General features: G+C 33.9%; 1 protein-coding gene across 12 annotated transcripts in view; it reads right to left on the reverse strand.

Annotated features, from left to right (window-relative positions):
* LOC134697203 (probable 3',5'-cyclic phosphodiesterase pde-5) overlaps nt 1–19,282 on the reverse strand; it is an 87,435-nt gene that overhangs the window by 3,489 nt on the left and 64,664 nt on the right. For 10 of the 12 annotated variants that reach the window (XM_063559309.1, XM_063559347.1, XM_063559363.1 and 7 more), the window contains 6 exons: nt 8,124–8,274; nt 7,603–7,758; nt 7,250–7,300; nt 6,477–6,598; nt 3,693–3,804; nt 2,116–2,196 (listed from right to left, as the gene is read on the reverse strand). In XM_063559309.1, the coding sequence (XP_063415379.1) occupies nt 2,116–2,196; nt 3,693–3,804; nt 6,477–6,598; nt 7,250–7,300; nt 7,603–7,758; nt 8,124–8,274 (673 nt within the window). Of the gene's footprint in view, nt 1–2,115; nt 2,197–3,692; nt 3,805–5,807; nt 5,920–6,476; nt 6,599–7,249; nt 7,301–7,602; nt 7,759–8,123; nt 8,293–19,282 lie in introns of all 12 variants that reach the window. The other 2 variants (XM_063559319.1, XM_063559329.1) reach the window with 2 other exon arrangements.

A 19,282-nucleotide genomic window follows, 5' to 3' on the forward strand; every position in this document is an offset into this window, starting at 1 on the left:
GAACAAACAACATTTAGAAGGCCAGAAAACAATTATTAGAAAGCAAGAACAAACAACATTTAGAAGGCCAGAAAACAATTATTAGAAAGCAAGAACAAACAACATTTAGAAGGCCAGAAAACAATTATTAGAAAGCAAGAACAAACAACATTTAGAAGGCCAGAATACAATTATTAGAAAGCAAGAACAAACAACATTTAGAAGGCCAGAAAACAATTATTAGAAAGCAAGAACAAACAACATTTAGAAGGCCAGAAAACAATTATTAGAAAGCAAGAACAAACAACATTTAGAAGGCCAGAAAACAATTATTAGAAAGCAAGAACAAACAACATTTAGAAGTCCAGAAAACAATTATTAGAAAGCAAGAACAAACAACATTTAGAAGTCCAGAAAACAATTATTAGAAAGCAAGAACAAACAACATTTAGAAGGCCAGAAAACAATTATTAGAAAGCAAGAACAAAAAACATTTAGAAGGCCAGAAAACAATTATTAGAAAGCAAGAACAAAAAACATTTAGAAGGCCAGAAAACAATTATTAGAAAGCAAGAACAAACAACATTTAGAAGGCCAGAAAACAATTATTAGAAAGCAAGAACAAAAAACATTTAGAAGGCCAGAAAACAATTATTAGAAAGCAAGAACAAACAACATTTAGAAGGCCAGAAAACAATTATTAGAAAGCAAGAACAAAAAACATTTAGAAGGCCAGAAAACAATTATTAGAAAGCAAGAACAAAAAACATTTAGAAGGCCAGAAAACAATTATTAGAAAGCAAGAACAAACAACATTTAGAAGGCCAGAAAACAATTATTAGAAAGCAAGAACAAAAAACATTTAGAAGGCCAGAAAACAATTATTAGAAAGCAAGAACAAACAACATTTAGAAGGCCAGAAAACAATTATTAGAAAGCAAGAACAAACAACATTTAGAAGTCCAGAAAACAATTATTAGAAAGCAAGAACAAACAACATTTAGAAGGCCAGAAAACAATTATTAGAAAGCAAGAACAAACAACATTTAGAATCTGGCCAGAAAACAATTATTAGAAAGCAAGAACAAACAACATTTAGAAGGCCAGAAAACAATTGTTAGAAAGCAAGAACAAACAACATTTAGAAGGCCAGAAAACAATTATTAGAAAGCAAGAACAAAAAATAAATTAGAGTAACAGGAATGTAATGTATGTTAGTAAGTCTATAGAATTAGTATTAGAAGTTGAGAGCTGGCAATTTTCTTAGAGGTTGTTCTCTTGTTTTCCAGGTGAATTTAAAGTTAATTTCAAAAATATCTTAATGAAAAACCTTATTTCAAGACATTGGCACTCACACCACATCTTCCTATATCTATATAAAAGGGATTGCAAGGCACACAATTAACAAACTCAACAGAAACTCTGCTATAACAAGAATACACAGATGCCCCATCCGCATTTTCATTTTCTATGTTCAGTGGACCATGAAAATGGAATAAAAACTCTAATTTGGCATTAAAATTAGAAAGATCACATCTTAAGGAACATATCTTTGCACCTGTCCTAAATCAGGAATCTGATGTACAGTAGTTGTCGTTTGTTTATGTTATTTATACATGTTTCTCGTTTCTCTTTTTTTTTATATATATTAGACCGTTGGTTTTCCAATTTGAATGGTTTTACATTAGTAATTTTGGGGCTCTTTATAGCTTTTTGTTTGGTGTGAGCCAAGGCTCCATGTTGAAGGCCGTACATTGACTTATAATGGTTTACTCTTATAAATTGTTATTTGGATGGAGAGTTGTCTCATTGACACTCACACCACATCTTCCCATATCAATGTATACAAAGTTTCAAGTTGATTGGACTTCAACTTCATCAAAAACTACCTTGACCAAAAACTTTAACCAAAACTTTAACCTGAAGGAGGACAAATGGACGAATGAACGAGCGAACAGACACACAGACCAGAAATGGGGCATAAAAGTTCACAATTCATTGTGTTTTCTGAGAATCTGTCTAATTATTTTTTTTCAAGGACATTAAATAATCTAGAGGATTACATATGGACAAATATTGTAAATATAGATGATCATTGATTATACGACTAAAACTGATAAAAGTGATTATGAATACCTCTAAGTGTGGAAGTTCGTCTTTCTTATCTCTGTCCATCATTGGCATGGGTGTCAGGCCTTGGGATTTCTCTTCATCACCCTGTGTGTTAAAAGTGATTTAATTCAAACTATCCCCAAATTTTTATTCTCTATAATTTCTCAATCCTTTTCTTAAATTTTAAAATTCAGATCACATCAAAATTGACAATGAAGAATATTCTCATAATATTTCAAATATTTCAATACATATATGATTTAATGCACAAGTGATTTTATCTAATCATACACATTTAAATATTTTTTTTAATTTTTTTTATGTTATATGTTTTTCTTATATCAAATCCAATAAAGAAATAAAATTTGGGAATTGGTGATCAGTTAATACAAATCTTGTGATAATTAGATGAATCACAGTGCTATAAATAGATACAGAAATATTATCTAATACAAAACAGTCACCAAACAGTCATTACCACAAAAAGGTAAAAACTTCTTAATGAATTAAAAATAGAATAAAATATATTTATTTCTGTAGCCATTTAAAAGTATATGATATTAAATCAGTAGGATAATGACTGGTATTCTCCTATACCTCATTATCTGGTAAATTATTAGCAAAACTACGATCCATACAAGGTATTGTTTGATTGCTCAATCGTTTCTCTTCATCCCCCTAAAATAATAGTTTTCATTCTATACCAGTTGATGACCTAACAAGCTGCATACTTCAGAATATAGCGAGATCAATATAAATGTTATAGCATTTACTTGTGTATAATTATACACTTGTGTACCACATTCTTGTTTTTGAAAACATGAACTAATATTCACACATGGCAAATTCATAAATAAAATATGTTTACATTCAAGAGGGATGATTTTTGCTTGAAATGAAACTATCTGAAATTCATTAAAATATATATAAAGTGTAACTTAATGTATTTATTTTCAGATGATAGAATAAACATATGCTATTATAACTTATTCTGTACATATTGGTTGACTATACAAACCTGGGGCTCCTCTAAGTAATCAATGTACATTCCATGGGTTTATACAAACCTGGTGCCAGAGCTCCTTATTGGTAACAACCTGGTGCTCTATATCATTTTGATTATGTTAACATACAAATCTGGAGTCTGAACTCCTCCATATCATGAATCAGAAAGAGCTGAATATCCCAAGATTTACATTTACAAATCCTGAGCCAGAGCTCATTCATAATAAATTAACAACCTGGAGCTGTGTACCCTAAAAGGGCTATATACAAACCTGTTCCAAGAACTCCTTACTGATAACATCAATGATTTAGAGCAGTATATACCAAGATTGATATATACAAATGTGGAGCCAGAACTCCTCCTTAAAAACATAATTTATTGAAGATAATAGGAGCCTCATATCCCACCATTTACAAATAAAAACCTTGAGACTTACCTCCGCCATAAAACATTTTTGACTTGGGAGTTCTAAATCTCAGATTATATATAAACAACTTGACCCAGAGCTCTTCTATGATAATATCAACAAACTGGAGCTGTATATCCCAAGATTAACGAATTGGAGCTGTATATCCGAGGATTTCTATATACAAACCTGGAGCCAGAACTCCTCCATGATAACATTAACAACTTGGAGCTGTACATCCCATGGTTTATACATAGAGCAAAGATCACATGCGGTCATGCTAATAGCCATCAATACATGCCTGGAAATACATACACTACATGAAGCAGAACAACATACTCAACATTTACGTTAGTTTACCATACAGCTTTATTATAACTCTGATTCCAAATCAGGAATTCTAGGAGCTAGGATCTCTATCTCATATGTGTTAGAGTAAAAAAATTGAGAAAGGAAATGGCGAATATGTCAAAGCAACAACCACCCGACCATAGAGCAGACAACAGCCGAAGGCAACCAATGGGTCTTCAATGTAGCGAGAATTCCCGCACCCATAGGTGTCCTTCAGCTTGCCCCTAAAAATATGCATAATAGTACAGTGATAATGGACAATAATAAACGCTAGAGTAAAGTCACTAGCGTTAGGTAAATAGCACACCTACTTCTCCTTGGCCAATTAAAGATACTGTAAACCAACTCATTTTTATGTTGTACATGTAAGAGAAAATTCTCTTTACACATTACACATTATTATCCCATGACCAATTGTAGGTAAAATGTTCTCTCAAACCAACTCATTTTTGCAAAGCCCTATCCTTCCTAGTCCATCATAAGGTAAAAAGGTGAGTGGAATTTATTATATATATGATCTTACAGAAAGTTGTTGACTCAAAATGAAAAAAGGCGAACGTTTAGGTACTGATATGAGATTGTCTTAAAAGCTTTATCCATACTGTCAATCTGAGATCTGTAAATGCCAGAAAAAAGTCCCCAAATCCTTATATTCATTGTCTATCCGAGTGGAAAGGTGGATGAAAGAAGTACCAGATAATAGTCCCCAAATCCTTATTGTTATTATTCATCATGAAGGGTGGACGTAGATACTGGTGATACTGGATAATAATCCCCTAACCTTTAGATTTGTTGTTCAGTACAGTGCAGAAAGGGGAATACAGGTACTGATAGATACTTGTCCCCCCCAAAGCCTTAGATTTGTTGTTCAGTACAGTGCAGAAAGGGGAATACAGGTACTGATAGATACTAGTCCCCCCAAAAGCCTTAGATTTGTTGCAGAGTGGCAAATTCAGGTACTGATAGATATTGAATGAACAATTTACTATCAAGCATATTTCTATCCTGAATGAAATATCTAGCTGTATAATAAAGATATAAGATATGATATGAAAACAACTTTTTACTACTAAAAATGTAAAGCAGGGACGTATATTTTAAGTCCTTGTGTAAAGGAAATATAAATTTTTCACTTTTTAATCAGTAAAATGTTTAATTTCATATCACATCTTACTATGGATTCATTAATTTTTGTGGGTACCAGTTTTTGTGAAATAATTAAATTTTTGTGGTATTTTACATGAACCAGTTGAATTCTTGGTTCACCTCTTAACACCAAAATCCATGAAATTTAGTTCCCCACAAATCATAATGAATGTACAGTACATATCAAACTGTTCAGAGGGTCAGACAGATAGAGAGAATACAATTAATAAAGCAGAATACAAATGCTATACAATATCTACAGTAGTAAAGAACACAAAATTGTCTGCAATTGTCTCCCTTTCATTAATAACTCATCAGTTATCTCCCCTTTTCTTAACCATACAATTATATATATAAAAAATAAATAATTTGTTGCCTTTAGTTTCTGTTTTCTCTCTGGTATCCAAATGTTGGATTGAATATTTTTTGAAAGAAGAAGTATTTACATCATGCACATTCAAATAAAACAAACAGATAAAATAAAAGAAAAACAAGTGGAGATAATTTTGCTGTGAGATCATTCTGCTATAGATATCCTATATACAATAGCAGTTATCACTTTCAAACTATTTAGTGATATGTAGGAATATCTGTCTCACATCAACAGAAAGTGATTTCTATATTTATTAATCCTTAGTGATTGTGTGAGGTAAGTTGGAGAATCTAGGATAATAAACAGTACTTCCAAAATTAAACCACAATCTAAAATTTTGGTATTTGATGATGTTTTTAACCTGACCCTTGCACTTGATTGCTACTATAGAAAATTACAAACGACATCATAACATGCAAATATTTCTTTTATACCTGCATGTAAAATTCATCAAATATTGTGTGTACGGTCTGAAGTTGTACATCCCATGGCTTAGCACTAGCACAGAGATCACAAGCAGTAATAGTAACAGCTCGTAATAATCGTCTGTTATTAAATAAAACTTCATTCAATCAAATTGTAATAAACACATGGGTAGAAATTAGTATTAAAAAGACTATTTTCATAATATCAACTTTTTATATTACTTCATGAATATGCTCACAGCTAAAAACTGTAAATAAAAGTTAACCTATGTTCAGGGGTTATGAATTACAACTTCTTTGATGAACTGACAAAGCCCATTGTTCATTTCATGGGCAAAATGTCATTGTCCAAATTATTCTAATAAAATTAAGTCCCTTATATAGACATCAGAGCATGGGCTGCTAAACAAATAAATAAACAGATACTTAATTTCCAGCAGTAAATATTACACAAAGTTTCAGATTTATAACATGTTAATGTTGTATGTCCCCCCCCACCCATGAACCTAAATTACCATATTTTTTTTCACATTTCTAACCTTATTTCATCTCCTATAACATAAAAACCCAAAAACATATTTTGAATTAAAACCTACATTTATTTCATAAATATTCTTTACTATAAAGAATCAAAGACGACATAATTTATATGAGTTTTACACAAGAGGTTATATATACCTGTGTTCACTATCATCCCAGGAAAATTCATTTTTATCAGAAACTTCCTGTAATCTCGCCCGGTTGCCAAAGAATAATGCTAAATCTGTTGCCAGAATACATTGCCTGATGTCACCTAAAATCTACAAAAGAATCAGACCATTATTTTAATTGCATCAGAAAAACTACAAATGTACATAACTAGTGTTTCTATAAAATATATGATGAAAGGGATTGGAGAATTAAGGTAATTGTTTTTTTTTAGAAATAACTTATCCCTGACAAACATAACAGGAAACTACAGAAAATCAGCGGCAGCAATATTAGTTACCTTTTACATTTTGAAATTGATATCTTTTTCAAGACCTTATATCTACCTTTTTATAAAACTATAGATAAAATACATGTCAGAACATCAAATATGGTTTTATTGTTGAAGTCAGCATGTTTGCCTCAAGAGGTTTTTTCAGTTACTGGTGTTGATCGGCTGCTGTCTTATTGATGTTAAATTTCAGAATGAATGGAAAATTATTTCCTGGCTTCAACAGCATGTTTCTTTTATAAAAATAACACACTACAGTATATATAAATCTGCACCATTAAAGATCCAGTGCTTTTTATTTTTTTCCCTCATACTATAATCCATTTGTTTTTTTTAATATCATTAATCATTGAGGAAACATTCAATTTCATGTTAAAGTTTAAGGACCCTTTATCCGATCTCTCATTCAACTTTAAAAAATAATTTATAACCAATATTATTATATTACAAAATATTAAGGTAAGCAACATACCTGCTTGTATTGGTCAGAAGTCAGGTGCTTAAAAATATTGTGTCCTTCATTCTGAAAATAAATAATCATTGATGATGCATTATAGATTGTTTGTTGCTTAATGTCCAGTGGCAAATTTTTCATTTTAAGTTTCAATGCTATTGGAAATATTTTTCCCTAATTATTCCATCAGAGAGTATGCTAAAAAAAAAATTAAAAAATTTAAGCAACTTAATATAAAAATTCTTTTCACAATAAGATGGAGCTGATTATGTTTTAGCAGTCATTCACCAAGTTCATTCTAATGTGTAAAATGAAGTCTGTTCAAAGAAAAAAATTGTGTAAATTATTTGAATACTTAAAAATGTGTTTACCTGAAGTATTGTAACAGTGTGATTAAAATGATGGTGTTCCATCGTTGAGGTAGAGTATATAGCTGCAAGAGGGGAAGCACTTTTGACCATGAAAGCATTAGTTTTACCACGATGGTCTAAATCATGGCACAAACATGCAACATACAGTGCTAAACACTGAAATCAAAAATAATAAACATATTCATATAAAAGTTTAACAGCATTTATCTTAAACATGACATACAACTTTGACAGAACCTAAAAGTGTCACGCATAATTCATTAGTCAATATAAATTTTAGCAGTACTGAAGAAACAAGTGGTTAAACATTTGAGAACAATTTTTTATCTTATCCATTGAGGAATACTGTATAAAGGTTTTTTTCCGGGTTTAAATTTTTGGCCAAAAATACAACCGCCAAAATATTGTGTTTACTTTATCAAATGACAATTACAAAATTTTACACCCGTGCAAACTAACTGCTAAGAAAGTATCTTTTAAGTAAGAATAATCATATTAATCTATTTTTTCTACAAACTTACTTCAACTGGAGAGAAACTGTGTTTAGTTGTCTTGATTACAGTGTACACAGCATGGGCCACGGAGAAGGCATGTGCCCAGTTGTGGTAAGGAACATTGCGGTAGTTCTTCTTGACTGTCATAGTGAAACGTATCATATCATCCAGGTCATATCTGAAACAAAACAAATCCCTACTCCCATAAAGTATGCTGTTAAGGTTAAGATCTAGGTCATCTTAAATATAAAGTATGCTGTAAATAGGTTAAGATCTAGTTCATTAAAGTGTCAAATGTAAAGTATGCTGTACAGGTTAAGATCTATGCTGTTCAAGTCTTAAAAATAAAGTATGGTGAAAACACATATAAATTAATCATTATATAGTGGTTTAACATGCTGCCTGATTGAACAAGACCAGGAAAGTTTTACCTACAAATCAAGTCCTTACTCTTAACATATCTAGGATCCTGATCTTGTAAAATTATACATCTATATTAGACAAAGAATGTTAATGTGATATGAATATGAACGCTGCTTTCCACTAGACCAACATGGTGATATTTTATGTTCTAGTTCACAATGTCACAGTCCACCAGAACATGTGTAGCTAAACCCAACATGAATTTGGGGCATGGTATAACTTGCTTGTTTGTTAAGTTTACTATGAAAAAGATTAAATGATTTGTCATTTTGAGTGTGCTGCAAATAATTTTATGTTAACATTTTGTCTTGATTTTTGTAGCAAAGGAAAGCATGCACTAGCTATTTGACTTTACAAGAAGAGAAAGCTACAATAGGTTTCTTACAACATGTATAATATAGTAAAATGTGATGGCTTAAGAGTTTTTGAAACAATAATCTTTTCATTTCCCTTGTAATTAGGTTTATATTCAAATATTTCCTATATAAGTTCAAAGGTTATCTGATTAATTCTTTGCAGTTATATCTCAGTTTCTTGATTTCTTACCAATTTTGGGCAATTCTGTAAAAATAAAATCTACCAAAAAATCCATTTAGTAAATAATTCAACAAATAAAATATAAAGCTGTTACAGTGTAGGGTTATATTCAAAGCAGTGAAAAGGAAGAAAAATGTTAAAACTTAAAATAATTTTCTCTGATTTCTAAGGTTAAACAGTTTTTTTTTACCATGAAATTCATTAATCAATCAATAGCACAGGCAGTCAAATGTTGAAGACTTTCAGTTTTGTACAGTAACCATTTGGACTACTAATACAAACAAACCACTACCTTATCAGACAAGTATTTTATAAGTTATACCATTTAGAGTAATAATTAATATGGGTATGTTAAAAAGTTAGTCACAGCAAATCACATTATTACTCAGAAAAACACAACAACAATATGACCAATAAACTATTCTGTGGCTTTGAAGGGTAACAATACAACCAAACAGTAATTATACTGTGGCATTGGAGGGTAACAACACGACCAGACAATCAACTATACTGTAGCGTTGGAGGGTAACAACATGACCAGACAATCAACTATCCTGTAGCGTTGGAGGGTAACAACATGACCAGACAGTCAACTATCCTGTAGCGTTAGAGGGTAACAACATGACCAGACAATCAACTATACTGTAGCATTAGAGGGTAACAACATGACCAGACAATCAACTATGATGTGGCATTGGAGGGTAACAACATGACCAGACAATCAACTATCCTGTAGCGTTAGAGGGTAACAACATGACCAGACAATCAACTATGATGTGGCATTGGAGGGTAACAACATGACCAGACAATCAACTATCCTGTAGCGTTGGAGGGTAACAACATGACCAGACAATCAACTATCCTGTAGCGTTAGAGGGTAACAACATGACCAGACAATCAACTATACTGTAGCATTAGAGGGTAACAACATGACCAGACAATCAACTATGATGTGGCATTGGAGGGTAACAACATGACCAGACAATCAACTATCCTGTAGCGTTGGAGGGTTACAACATGACCAGACAATCAACTATCCTGTAGCGTTAGAGGGTAACAACATAACCAGACAATCAACTATACTGTAGCATTAGAGGGTAACAACATGACCAGACAATCAACTATGATGTGGCATTGGAGGGTAACAACATGACCAGACAATCAACTATCCTGTAGCGTTAGAGGGTAACAACATGACCAGACAATCAACTATACTGTAGCATTGGAGGGTAACAACATGACCAGACAATCAACTATACTGTGGCATTAGAGGGTAATAACATGACCAAACAATCAACTATGATGTGGCATTGGAGGGTAACAACATGACCAAACAGTCAACTATGCTGTGGCATTGGAGGGTAACAATATAACCTAACAATCAACTTAACTGTGGCATTTGAGGTTAATAACATGATAAACAGTTAACAAGAATGTGAAATTGGAGGGTAACAACAAAACTAATCAGTCAACTATAATGTGGCATTGGAGGGTAACACCATTACCAAACAGTCAACTATTATGTTGCATTGGAGGGTAACAACATTACCAAACAGTCAACTATAATGTGGCATTGGAGGGTAACAACATGACCAAACAATCAACTATACTGTGGCATTAGAGGGTAACAACATGACCAAACAGTCAACTATACTGTGGCATTAGAGGGTAACAACATGATCAAACAATCAACTATACAGTGGCTCAGGATGGTAACAAAATGGCCAAACAGTCAACTATGATTTGACATAAGAGGGTAACTAGATGATCTAACAGTCAACAATAATGGGGCATAGGAGGTTAACAAAATGATAAAACAGTCAACTTTACTGCAGCATTGGAGGGTAACAACATGATCAAACAGTTAACTATAATGTTGCATTGGAGGGTTACACCATTACCAAACAGCCAACTATAATGTGGCATTGGAGGGTAACAACATGATCCAACAGTTAACTATAATGTGGCATTGGAGGGTAACAACAGGATCCAACAGTTAACTATAATGTGGCATTGGAGGGTAACAACATGATCCAACAGTCAACTATAATGTGGCATTGGAGGGTAACATGATCCAACAGTCAACTATAATGTGGCATTGGAGGGTAACAACATGATCCAACAGTTAACTATAATGTAGCATTGGAGGGTAACAACATGACAAAACAGTCAACTATAATGTGGCATTGGAGGGTAACAACATGATCCAACAGTCAACTATAATGTGGCATTGGAGGGTAACAACATGATCCAACAGTTAACTATAATGTGGCATTGGAGGGTAACAACATGATCCAACAGTCAACTATAATGTGGCATTGGAGGGTAACATGATCCATCAGTCAACTATAATGTGGCATTGGAGGGTAACATGATCCAACAGTCAAATATAATGTGGCATTGGAGGGTAACAACATGATCCAACAGTTAACTATAATGTAGCATTGGAGGGTAACAACATGATCCAACAGTCAACTATAATGTACATTGGAGGGTAACAACATGATCCAACAGTCAACTATAATGTGGCATTGGAGGGTAACAACATGACAAAACAGTCAACTATACTGTGGCATTAGAAGGTAATAACATGAAAAACAGTTAACTATACTGTGGCATTGTAGGGTAACAACATGACCAAACAATCAACTATACTGTGGCATAAGAGGGTAACAATATGACCAAACAGTCAACTATACTGTGACATTGGAGGGTAACAACATGACCAAGCAATCAGCTATACTGTGGCATTGGAGGGTAATAACATGACCAAACAATCAAATATACTGTGGTATTAAAGAGTAATAACATGACCAAACAATCAACTATACTGTGGCATTAGAGGGTAACAACATGACCAAACAATCAACTATACTGTGGCATTAGAGGGTAATAACATGAAAAAACAGTTAACTATACTGTGGCATTAGAGGGTAATAACATGACCAAAGGGTCAACTATACTGTGGCATTGGAGGGTAATAACATGACCAAACAATCAACTATACTGTAGCGTTGGAGGGTAACAACACGACCAAATAATTAACTATGCTGTAGCATTGGAGGATAACAACATGACCAAACAACCAACTATCCTGTGGCATTAGAGGGTAACAACATGACCAAACAATTAACTATGCTGTGGCATTGGAGGGTAACAACATGACCAAACAATTAACTATGCTGTGGCATTGGAGGGTAACAACATGACCAAACAATTAACTATGCTGTGGCATTGGAGGATAACAACATGACCAAACAGTCAACTATGCTGTGGCATTAGAGGGTAACAATATGACCAAACAGTCAACTATGCTGTGGCATTGAAAGGTAACAACATGACCAAACAATCAACTATACTGTATCATTGGAGGATAATAACATGACCAAGCAGTCAACTATACTGTGGCATTGGAGGGTAAAAACAAGACCAAACAATCAACTATACTGTGGCATTGGAGGATAATAACATGACCAAACAGTCAACTATACTGTGGCATTGGAATGTAACAACATGACCAAACAATCCACTATACTGTGGCATAAGAGGGTAATAACATGACCAAACAATTAACTATACTGTGGCATTAGAGGGTAACAACATGACCAAACAATCAACTATACTGTGGCATTGGAGGGTAACAACTTAACCAAACAATCAACTATACTGTGGCATTGGAGGATAACACCATGACCAAATAATCAACTATACTGTGGCATAAGAGGGTAATCACATGACCAAACAATCAACTATACTGTGGCTTTAGAGGGTAATAACATGACCAGACAATCAACTATACTTTGGCATTAGAGGGTAATAACATGACCAAAGGGTCAACTATATTGTGGCATTGGAGGGTAATAACATGACCAAACAATCAACTATACTGTGGCATTGGAGGATAACAACATGACCAAACAATCAACTATGCTGTGGTATTAGAGGATAACAACATGACCAAACAATCAACTATGCTGTGGCATTGAAGGATAACAACATGACCAAACAGTCAACTATGATGTGGCATTAGAGGGTAACAATATGACCAAACAGTCAACTATGCTGTGGCTCAGGATTATGGTAATAAATGGCCAAACAGTCAACTATGATTTGACATAAGAGAGTAACAACATGACCAAACAATCAACTTTACTGTGGCATTGGAGGGTAACAACATGACCAAACAATCAACTTTACTGTGGCATTTGAGGATAACAACATGAAAAACAGTTAACAAGGTTAACAAGAATGTAAAATTTGAGGGTAACAACAAGACCAATCAGTCAAATATAATGTGGCATTGGAGGGTAACAACATGACAAAACAGTCAACTTTACTGTAGCATTGGAGGGTAACAACATGATACAACAGTTTAATATAATGTGGCATTAAAGGGGAAAAACATGACAAATGAGTCAGTTATAATAAGGCATTAGAAGGTAGCAACATGACCAAACAATCAACTACAATATGGCTTAGGAGGGTAACAGCATGACCAAACAGTCAACTATAATGTGGCATTGGAGGGTAACAACATGACAAAACAGTCAACTATAATGAGGCATTGGAGGGTAACAACATGACAAAACAGTCAACTATAATGTGGCATTGGAGGGTAACAACATGACAAAACAGTCAACTATACTGAGGCATTAGAGGGTAACAACATGACAAAACAGTCAACAATAATGTGGCATTGGAGGGTAACAACATGACAAAACAGTCAACTATAATGTGGCATTGGAGGGTAACAACATGACAAAACAGTCAACTATAATGTGGCATTGGAGGGTAACAGCATGATCCAACAGTCAACTATAATGTGGCATTGGAGGGTAACAACATGACAAAACAGTCAACTATAATGTGGCATTGAAGGGTAACAACATGACAAAACAGTCAACTATAATGTGGCATTGGAGGACAACAAATGATCAAACAGTCAAATATACAGTGGCTCAGGATCATGGTAAAAAAATGACCAAACAGTTAACTTTGATTTGGCATAAGAGGGTAACTAGATGATCTAACAGTCAACAATAATGGGGCATAGGAGGGTAACAACATGATCCAACAGTCAACTATAATGTGGCATTGGAGGGTAACTAGATGATCTAACAGTCAACAATAATGGGGCATTGGAGGGTAACAACATGATCCAACAGTCAACTATAATGTGGCATTGGAGGGTAACAACATGATCCAACAGTCAACTATAATGTGGCATTGGAGGGTAACAACATGATCCAACAGTCAACTATAATGTGGCATTGGAGGGTAACAACATGATCCAACAGTCAACTATAATGTGGCATTGGAGGGTAACAACATGATCCAACAGTCAACTATAATGTGGCATTGGAGGGTAACAACATGATCCAACAGTCAACTATACTGTGGCATTGGAGGGTAACAACATGACCAAACAATCAACTATACTGTGGCATTGGAGGATAATAACATGACCAAACAGTCAACTATACTGTGGCATTGGAATGTAACAACATGACCAAACAATCCACTATACTGTGGCATAAGAGGGTAATAACATGACCAAACAATTAACTATACTGTGGCATAAGAGGGTAACAACATGACCAAACAATCAACTATACTGTGGCATTGGAGGGTAACAACATAACCAAACAATCAGCTATACTGTGACATTGGAGGATAACACCATGACCAAATAATCAACTATACTGTGGCATAAGAGGGTAATCACATGACCAAACAATCAACTATACTGTGGCATTAGAGGGTAATAACATGACCAGACAATCAACTATACTGTGGCATTAGAGGGTAATAACATGACCAAAGGGTCAACTATATTGTGGCATTGGAGGGTAATAACATGACCAAACAAACAACTATACTGTGGCATTGGAGGATAACAACATTACCAAACAATCAACTATGCTGTGGTATTAGAGGAGGTCCGAGAACACAATTAATTCGTAGTGCATTTCTTTTAGAACATAAATGAAAATAAAAAAAATCCCACCTGCGCTTTCTCAAAGAAACTTTTACAGTGTGTTGTACTACTTTTGGGACAAATTATATCAAATTTATAGAAAACTTCATCGCCTCTAACTCAAAATATGGACAATTTTATGTTTAGGGCGTCTTGAAATCTTTTGACAGCTTCCGAAGTGCTCATTTTCAACCTTTTTCAGCTGGACCAAGTCACTACTTTCCTTTAAAATTCTGTACCCAAATTTTTTTACAGTGTAATTTCAACCCCCTACTTGCAATTTGAGGCAGTGAACATGGAGAAATAAATTTGGAAGGGGTATAAAAATTAATGGCAAGTAAACCACTGTCAACACTAGGGACTATATTTGTGAACAACGAAAATCAAGGGACGACAATGGTGGTCTCGGACCATAACAACATGACCAAACAATCAACTATGCTGTGGCATTGAAGGATAACAACATGACCAAACAGTCAACTATGCTGTGGCATTAGAGGGTAACAATATGACCAAACAGTCAACTATGCTGTGGCATTGGAGGGTAACAACATGACCAAACAATCAACTATTCTGTGGCTCAGGATTATGGTAATAAATGGCCAAACAGTCAACTATGATTTGACATAAGAGAGTAACAACATGACCAAACAATCAACTTTACTGTGGCATTGGAGGGTAACAACATGACCAAACAATCAACTTTACTGTGGCATTGGAGGGTAACAACATGACCAAACAATCAACTTTACTGTGGCATTTGAGGATAACAACATGAAAAACAGTTAACAAGGTTAACAAGAATGTAAAATTTGAGGGTAACAACAAGACCAATCAGTCAAATATAATGTGGCATTGGAGGGTAACAACATGACAAAACAGTCAACTTTACTGTAGCATTGGAGGGTAACAACATGATACAACAGTTTAATATAATGTGGCATTAAAGGGGAAAAACATGACAAATGAGTCAGTTATAATAAGGCATTAGAAGGTAGCAACATGACCAAACAACTACAATATGGCTTAGGAGGGTAACAGCATGACCAAACAGTCAACTATAATGTGGCATTGGAGGGTAACAACATGACAAAACAGTCAACAATAATGTGGCATTGGAGGGTAACAACATGACAAAACAGTCAACAATAATGTGGCATTGGAGGGTAACAACATGACAAAACAGTCAACTATACTGTGGCATTAGAGGGTAACAACATGACAAAACAGTCAACAATAATGTGGCATTGGAGGGTAACAACATGACAAAACAGTCAACTATAATGTGGCATTGGAGGGTAACAACATGACAAAACAGTCAACTATAATGTGGCATTGGAGGATAATAACATAACAAAACAGTCAACTATAATGTGGCATTGGAGGATAATAACATGACAAAACAGTCAACTATAATGTGGCATTGGAGGGTAACAACATGATCCAACAGTTAACTATAATGTGGCATTGGAGGGTAACAACATGACAAAACAGTCAACTATAATGTGGCATTGGAGGGTAACAACATGACAAAACAGTCAACTATAATGTGGCATTGGAGGATAATAACATGACAAAACAGTCAACTATAATGTGGCATTGGAGGATAATAACATGACAAAACAGTCAACTATAATGTGGCATTGGAGGGTAACAACATGATCCAACAGTCAACTATAATGTAACATTGGAGGGTAACAACATGATCCAACAGTTAACTATAATGTGGCATTGGAGGGTAACAACATGACAAAACAGTCAACTATAATGTGGCATTGAAGGGTAACAACATGACAAAACAGTCAACTATAATGTGGCATTGGAGGACAACAAATGATCAAACAGTCAAATATACAGTGGCTCAGGATCATGGTAAAAAAATAGCCAAACAGTTAACTTTGATTTGGCATAAGAGGGTAACTAGATGATCTAACAGTCAAAAATAATGTGGCATTGGAGGGTAACAACATGATCCAACAGTCAACTATAATGTGGCATTGGAGGGTAACAACATGATCCAACAGTCAACTATAATGTGGCATTGGAGGGTAACAACATGATCCAACAGTCAACTATAATGTGGCATTGGAGGGTAACAACATGATCCAACAGTCAACTATAATGTGGCATTGGAGGGTAACAACATGATCCAACAGTCAACTATAATGTGGCATTGGAGGGTAACAACATGATCCAACAGTCAACTATAATGTGGCATTGGAGGGTAACAACATGATCCAACAGTCAACTATAATGTGGCATTGGAGGGTAACAACATGATCCAACAGTCAACTATAATGTGGCATTGGAGGGTAACAACTTGATCCAACAGTCAACTATAATGTGGCATTGGAGGGTAACAACATGATCCAACAGTCAACTATAATGTGGCATTGGAGGGTAACAACATGATCCAACAGTCAACTATAATGTGGCATTGGAGGGTAACAACATGATCCAACAGTCAACTATAATGTGGCATTGGAGGGTAACAACATGATCCAACAGTCAACTATAATGTGGCATTGGAGGGTAACAACATGATCCAACAGTCAACTATAATGTGACATTAGCCAATAACAACATGATCTGAGAGGTAACTTTAATGTCACATATGACAAAACAGTGAACTATAATGTGGCATTGGAAGGTAACAATATGACAAAAATAGTTAACTTTAATGTGGCATGGAGAGACTGTTTTACAGTGAGATGTTGTGATTTAGTATTTTGACATAACAAAAGTTAATCCTTTCAGTAAAATGAGGCCCTATGTTGAATTTTCCCAATCCCAAATTAATATAAAATCCTATAGTTGCATTAATGTTTTAATCTCGTAACATGAAAATGAGGACATTTCATCTGTTTACACAATTTCATGAAATATTCAGTTAGTTCAACAATATTGCTACAATGATTTGAAGTGCGCTTCAATCTTAACCTTGCCCTAGTTAAATATTGTACAAACAAATATTTACTACTTTCTTAGCATTATGATAAATTGTTAAAGAGTTATCACCCTTTTAAGATTGTATATACATGTTTACACATTATTAAAAACTAACTAAATTGTTTTTATGTAATTTCCCACCGTAAACCTCTGGTTTTAATGTTTGAAAGTTTTACTTTATTGAGTTTATGAATTACATAATCAACCAGGAGATGTGGTAGAATCTACATATATAATATAATACAAAGATATGTTGCTCTGAATATATAAAAAGGAAAGAAAAGTTCAGAAGTCTAATATCTTACAACCATCAATACAGGTCTTTAATCCTCTAGATTTCTGCTTTAATAAACTTGTTGGGTTACTGTCACACTGATGTTTAACAATCTTTTTTATTCATATTTTGGAAAAGGAAATTGTCATGAATTTACAAACTATTCTACATTTATTTTAGCTTTTATTTTAAAACTATTTATTTTTTAGCTGAAATAGAGTAAAATCAATATATAAGGAAAAGTTTTCAATATTTTAGATTAATAAGCTGTCAAACAATTACAATTCAATTGGGCAAACTAACAGTCTAACATTTAAGTGGTTTATAATGAGCAAGCTATTTTTGGTTACATTTTCAATGGGTAAGATAACTGTTTAATATTTTTTCCCCAGGATACCTCAATTTCCTCCAACCCCGCCATACATCCAGAATTCAATACTTCGGAAATCTGGTTTAAAAACCTGGAATGCTGCTTATAGCTTAAAACAACTAGTTGCCCCACTAGCCGCATTATATATCTATACAGTTCACTCTTTCCATTATTTTTTATCTACAATTGTATTTGAAGATCTATAATTCAGAACTGAGCAAAGAAATAACTGACAATTATTTGAATAATTAAAAAAAAAATTGAAATATCCAGTTTTTTCCTGCCATTTATTACCAAATAATATTAAGACACAGATATGAGTTTCTAAGGAAATTGTGTTGCTTGCAGGTTAAGAGAATAATATGCATCTCTTTTTTATCATCAAGATTTTTATGAGGAAATCCTTGTTTGGTTGTGAAAATCCCTTTTAAAAAATTGTTACCAAAACCATATAAAGGAAAGCTATAAAATTAAAATAATAAAAAGATATTCCCAATGTCACTTCCAATAGAACAATGCAGTTAGGTTGTTTTTATTAATTGGTCAAGCAGGGGCTTCATATAAGATGTTTTTGTTTATATTTGGGCTTTGGAGCTATTTTAGTCTTAAGTTTATCTGATAAAGGGTATTTAAAAAACACATGTGAGCAAATAATT

Source organism: Mytilus trossulus, chromosome 1 (assembly GCF_036588685.1).
Source record: "Mytilus trossulus isolate FHL-02 chromosome 1, PNRI_Mtr1.1.1.hap1, whole genome shotgun sequence".
Lineage (NCBI taxonomy): Eukaryota > Metazoa > Mollusca > Bivalvia > Mytilida > Mytilidae > Mytilus > Mytilus trossulus.